Source organism: Alosa alosa, chromosome 15 (assembly GCF_017589495.1).
Source record: "Alosa alosa isolate M-15738 ecotype Scorff River chromosome 15, AALO_Geno_1.1, whole genome shotgun sequence".
In the NCBI taxonomy this organism is placed as follows: domain Eukaryota; kingdom Metazoa; phylum Chordata; class Actinopteri; order Clupeiformes; family Clupeidae; genus Alosa; species Alosa alosa.
Window position 1 is genome coordinate 27,829,546 of NC_063203.1, and position 6,505 is coordinate 27,836,050.

Genomic DNA, 6,505 nt, shown 5'->3' on the forward strand with positions numbered 1-6,505 from the left:
ACTGGATAGAGAGAGAGAGAGAGAGAGAGAGAGAGATTTGTTGAAGGAAGGGGCATTTGGATGAATCTTCTCTTCAAGAAGCTATGCTCTAAATTATGGTGTTTACATGCTTGGAGGGAGAGAGAGAGAGAGAGAAAGAGAGAAAGAGAGTGAGCAAGAGAGAGAGAGAGGGAGAGGGAAAAAGAAAATGAGAAGAGAAGAGCTAGCAGCTCCGTTGATTCTAAATATGCCCAGCTGGAGGCCAGGATCTACTTCCTCAGGAAGGAAGTTATCCAGCGCTCACCCTGCACACACCCCTACTGAACTCCTCACACGCCCACTGCGCACTTCTCCTCAGGGCCACGAGGCAGCTGCCGAGGGTCAGAGAGTCCGGCTGAGACCTGGGCCGGATCAAACCCAGATGTCAGCCAGAACCAAGCCGAGACTAAAAAAAGTTATGCATCCTCCATAAAAGCCACATGCTCAGAAGGATAATAGAACAGAAAAGCGAAACACAAGACACTAGCACGCTGCTCGTTCCTTTGGAAATGTTACTGGTCGCACCAAAGGGTGACGTTTTTTGAGCCAAAATGCTCTTCATCAGGCAAGGCCAGAACAAAACTGCCACCTGGATGGGCCCCTGACCTTCACATGGAGGTCAAGAGCAAGCTGGAGAGTATCACGAGGAGAAACTGGACTCACCAAGCACAGCCACTCAGACACTGTGTAGCAAAATCCACCACAAACTGAGATAGCGTTTAATACGATAATTTAATACAATAATTCACTGTTTACAGTGCAGTATCACCAATGCAAACAAAGCATTTATTAGTCTCTGTTATTACTATCACCTCCGTCAGGTACGGTAGCATTTATTGTTACTTTTACCTAAAGGCTTAACTTGTGATACTGGACTGGTATGGCAATCATATGAACCACGCATGTGGACTTATGACTGTGTTGTGGACCTGGGCTGCCTAGCTCTACCTGGCTCCCTCCACCCCCATCCACCCCCATCCACCCGAACCCCATAACCCCCACCAGGGCCAGCTAAGCCCTAGTGTTTTACCGCACGACACCTTCAACCAGGCAAACAAGGTCAGCCAAATCCACCATGCCAATTCCTCGACTGACCCAGTGGCACACAAAAGTGGGTTAAACACTTCACAGGCTCTCACTATGTCCCAGAACAAGGCTAAGGACTCATTACTGCTGTCTACACAGGTGGTCAGTTGAATGACCACGCAAAAGTCCTGAGAGAGGGGCAGCATTCTTGCCTATTAGTGAAACAGGCCTTTGAGTTACATACAGAGGAATACATGCATTAGAGTTGCATTTGTATACTGAATGCCAAGGCTACACTAGAGAGGGTAGAAGCAGTGTCAGTAATCAAGGTCAGTAATCAAGGGCAGTAATCAACCCAGTGTTTCCCATACTGTGTTTCGTCTTGCCCTCTCCCTTCGCTACACAGCCAAACTTCCAGGCAGCTTAATCCCAGTGTCCAGCTGTTTCGCTGCTTAGCAGGGCACACTGAAGGCCTTGTGACAGACCCTGTGTTGTTTTCAAAACAATACTCAAAACAAAATGGTAATTCCTTCCTGTTTTTCAATAGAAGCAACAGAAGTTAAATAGAAGAAACAGAAACAGAAGAAAATAAAAGAAGAAGAAACAGTCATTCATTGACCGTGATTTAGGAAAAAGGCAGCCAGCAAATATAGACAATAGATCATGTCAAATATAAACTAAAGGTTAAAACGGAACATAGAGGTTACTTAAAATATGAATAAGTATAAAAATAAATGTATCAAACACATCCCAATCTCCTATGATATGACATAGTAGTAAAACGAGTAAAGGTTGTCCTAAGATATGTGACCATTGCAGTTAAACAATGATAAAAACGATAACCACCTAGGCAGCGTCGGTTTGCAGGACGTTTTGTTTAGCTTTTTTCTGTCTGGATGAGCACTGTTATTGAATTCCTGGTAATGTGTCATTCAGTCTCAGCCGATTCTGGACCCTGTTCAACAGTTTTAGCCCTTTCACTGCATGGTATCATGTCACGTCATGTCATGTCATGTGCTGAAGCTCGCTCTGCCGATTTCAACTTGCAGGAAGGCAGGAGATAAGGTCATGTAAGATCATCAAGTGACTAAACAGAGCAAGCATGCCTTAAGAATAGGAAAGCTAGGAAGGCAACAACAGACTCTGTTGCAACTATAACTTTAACTACAGCTTCAGCAAATCAAGACTACTTGATTTGCATTGAATCAGTAGTTATACTTGCAATCAAAACAAGGAAGGGCTCCCAGCCATTGTAAGCGTTCACATAATTGCCTGGGCTTTGAGCACTCTATGAAACAGGTCTCATCATACACCTGCCTGCCTGTCTCCACAATTATAACTACAGTACAGCTTCAAGTACTCAAGTACTTCAAGACTCTACTTGACTTGCACCGAGTTGCCGAATAACTTAATAGCTGAATCACTTCTAGCTGTTTTGTGCCTTCCCAGAATTCCCTGTGTTTTGAGCACTCTTTATAAAACAGCATGAGACCACATCACTGCCTGACTCTGTCAGCCCAGATAGAGGCAGTTGCAGGCTTTCATGTGAATCACCAGGAAAAGCTTCAGGTCGTGGGCCACTACCATAAATACTACTGGTATCACAGTTCAAGTTATGGATTATAAAAGCATGTTGTCATTTCCTCTTGACATAAAGCGCAATCTATGGGCTGTACTCAGTGAAAACAAAACCATGTGGTTGCATTTGTTCATTGTATAGGTCATACAACTATTCCACTGAGCTAGATAAAACAGCAAAAGTGCAAACAGTCTGAAGTTAATGACAGCTTGATTGAATGAGTGCCCCTACAAACTACCAGCTGGCTCATGGAAAAATGATCCAACTAAGAGGTTGAATATTTGGTGCCATTTTTAATTCACATCAGTTGTCCATGCGTTTGCTTTCACCGAGTTGTCCCAAACCGGAAGTGGCTACAATCTCCCCCAGTCTGTGCTTCCCACCCCTACTCACCGGCGACAGTTTCTGGATGAGGTCGTGGGCCACGTGCACCAGGTTCTTGTCCTCCTGCAGGCTCTTCTGGAAGCGGCGGCTCTCCTCCTCCTCCAGCAGATCGAAGTCGTTGGCCGCGTCCAGTAGCGCCTGGATCAGGCCCTTCCAGGAGCGCAGAGCGGGCACCTGCGGCGCTACCGCCGAGCTCACGCCCGTGCCAATCACCAGCACCAGCTCCCGCGCCCGCTTCGTCTTCAGGCTGGGCAGCAGCTTCCTGCCAGGGACGATGGAACAGGAAGAGGGCACACAATTTCCTATAAGTAAAGGTGTGTGTGCGTGTGTGTGTGTGTATGTGACGCATTGTGGGAATGCACACACATATTTCAACGGAAGCCGGATAATACTTTGATCCCAAAGGTGATTTAATTGTACAATGTTTCAGCCACTCTGGTCTTCCTCGGTCTGTGCACAAATTTCAAACCAACCAACAATTTTGGCTACCATTACAGCCATGCAAGTCTTCAACACTGTGTGACTTCAATGTTTGGACAGGTTTCATGAACAATGTGCTGGTGTGCTCGGAGCAGCAGTATGAAGGTACGAGATTCACTGTTCCATGTCATCCTGATGATACCGCTAGCACATTAGCACGTTTTTGTGACTGAGGGAGGTCACGCTCATACAAGGCTATGTCAGGTGTGTGTTGGGGGAGGTCACGCTCATTCAAGGCTATGTCAGGTGTGTGTTGGGGGAGGTCACGCTCATACAAGGCTATGTCAGGTGTGTGTTGGGGGTACCTGGCTTTTTTGGGGCTTGTGTGGACATCCTCTGTATCAGGAGCCGGGCGCTTCTCTATCTTCACAGTCACACCAGAGGCCATTCGACTCCTACAATTCAAACCACAGGCAATAAACACACAAACACAAACACAGGCATACAATCAGATGGTCTGAGTCACGATTAAACAGAGAGAGAGAGAGAGAGAGAGAGAGAGAGCACAAGACCCTAAAAAGACAAACTGCCTTCTAACCCTACATTGTGTCTTGTTAAACTTCCTTATTAGTAATCCCCTGACCCTTCACCTATATATTTTCCATTATTGAGAGGTTTTGTATCAATCGACTAACTTCCTTCGGGGTCAACCTCTATCTAACTAGGTATCAGCAAAAAAGGAAATTGATTTCTTCCTTCCGTGCACCACGATGACATATTGTGTACACAAAGATGTCTGTTTCCAAACGGAGGTTATAGTAGTGGTAAACATGTCGAAGTAAAATCGACTTCCTTAATAGGATGGGGGTCTACAACATCTGCTATTTGACCAGGGACCATTTGAAGAAGCAATGGCAGACATTATGAAAACAACTTCCCCTCCTAAATCCTGATGGATAATAATGCGTACAATGAATGCTAACTTAAAGTGTTTATCAGCAAAGTCTTCGGCTTGCAGATGTGGTCCTTTAATTTGAACACACTACAAGATACCTATTCTTTATTTAATCAACAATTGCAAAGTAACCCTAAACACCTGTCACGTTAACAACGTTGACAGTGGTTAACACTGAATGAATGACACAAAATAGTAATTCATTTCTCATTTACTTGTAATCTTCAAGAAACTTTGCTCAGTAGCTAGCTATCGTAAACGTACTAATAACCAACCATTTCATTTTAAAACAATGATGTTTTTTAACACTTCAAAATAACATTTGATAAATGAACCGTACATTTTTCAGTAGCCATAGGTGTGTAGATTTGATCAAAATCTAGTTTGGTTCTTACTGGGGCTTTTACTGCCTGAAATGTCCGATTTTGTTTACCATGCTCGGAGTTTAGTGCTGGGCTGGTGGGTGCCTATTCCCAACCTTTCTCACGGCACATCAACGGTTAGCCCGAGAATTCTCGTCGCAATTCAAAATTCCACTGGAGCTCCAAGAGGATTTGTACACGCAGCCTTACGAGACTATTTACAGCTCTTCGAGTCACGGTATAATGTATTTTTTGGCACATAGCTCATTTAGATACACTTATGGTGTGGGTGCTTACGTTTCTGTAGGAATCCGCCGTCTTGGTTTGTATAAAAATGAATAGTAGGACTTAGTGACACATACACGTAAGAGATTGGAAATACGGGACGGTTGGTAATATGTGACGTTCCGATAGCTAGATATAGCATTGCTTCGTCAACATCAAAATGAGCTGGCTAACGTAACGGTAAGCATACGAAAAGAGAGACCTATAGCTAACTAACGTCACTGCTGTTTGTGTCTGAATGAGTTAGCTATCAGATGGTAATGAATTCGCCCAAAGACACGTTGTTAGAGGTTTGTCAGGCAGTGAATTAAAAAGTGCTGGTTAACTAACTCACTGTAGCTGACATTATTGTTAGCTGTTATAACTAGCTCGCTAGTTGATCTCACACAACTTACAAACTCAGTAGCTACAGTCGTTTGTATGACTCGAGCTATTCAGCCCTTAAGTCAAAGTTAGTGCTAAGCATCAAAAGTGGATGAAAGATAGGATGAAAGATATGGCAACTTGTGTAAACGTGGCTAGCTGATAAATGCTGATCAGACTTACCTTGGATGACAAACTCTCCCAACTGTAAACTCAAGAGTCAAGTAAGTAATTTCAGCGAGTTAAAATAGGGCAGTGGAATTCTGAAAACGAGAGGCGGAACATAATCCGCTCAAAAATGCCACAACTGGGATTAATTCAACAACCTAATAGTATAGATGGCCAGCAGTTAAATGACTTGGCAGCGAGACTGATTTAGTCGAAACTTTTTGTGTAAACACTGCTGCCAGCTCACATGTAGAATGAAAAATCCCATTGGCTCGCTTCAGCAGGAAGTATAGCGATACTGTTGCCACCTCAACTTGTTACATTGCAGATACAGTAGCCTATAGCGCTTATCATTCATCTTAAAGATTATGGTGGCCTATCAACACCTACCATAGCTAGAGTGATTATATGATTATAACAAGAGTTATAAATGTGTTGATACTAAATAAAATAAAAAAGTGAAAAAAAAAAAACATTTTTTTAAAAAGAAAATAAGCATGGCAGACTAACTGAAGTATGGTGAGAATTGTGTAAGGTGTGTGCCATCAACATCGTTTGAAACCATGTTAGTCATGGCATTAGCCTTCACTAATACAACAGAGCTTCCAGGATTCACACATAGGTTCCATGGTGGTTCTCCATGGGGGAGAAATGGGAAAGTGTCGCGTGCCTGTCAGACATAGCTGCTGCTGAGACGGAAAGATTTGGCTCAAATCTCGGGTAGACTCTGTGCAGCAGCGATGGATTACACTTTGGTCTACTTAATCTTGTTCTTGTTAGGTATGACTAAAAAAATCGTTAGGTCTGTTCCCAGTTTAACCTAACCAGGTCAAAACTACACAAAAATGTCTTTACTAGGATATATTGAGTGCTCTAATCTTTTTTCTCCAAATTGCTTGTCTCTTCCAGGTGTTATTCATGAGGCCTCACCTGTATGCTTTGGTT

The 6,505-nt window shown here is 43.5% G+C and overlaps 1 protein-coding gene across 1 annotated transcript in view; it reads right to left on the reverse strand.

The window, feature by feature from the left end:
- Window positions 1-5,844, reverse strand: part of fam118b (family with sequence similarity 118 member B) — a 17,019-nt gene extending 11,175 nt beyond the window's left edge. Inside the window, exons 1-3 of the mRNA XM_048265511.1 lie at window positions 5,576-5,844; window positions 3,793-3,882; window positions 3,017-3,269 (exon numbers count right to left, since the gene is read on the reverse strand). Coding sequence (XP_048121468.1) covers window positions 3,017-3,269; window positions 3,793-3,875 — 336 coding nt within the window. The 5' untranslated portion in view covers window positions 3,876-3,882; window positions 5,576-5,844. The remainder of the gene's footprint in view (window positions 1-3,016; window positions 3,270-3,792; window positions 3,883-5,575) is intronic.
- Between the last annotated feature and the right edge of the window lie 661 nt (window positions 5,845-6,505).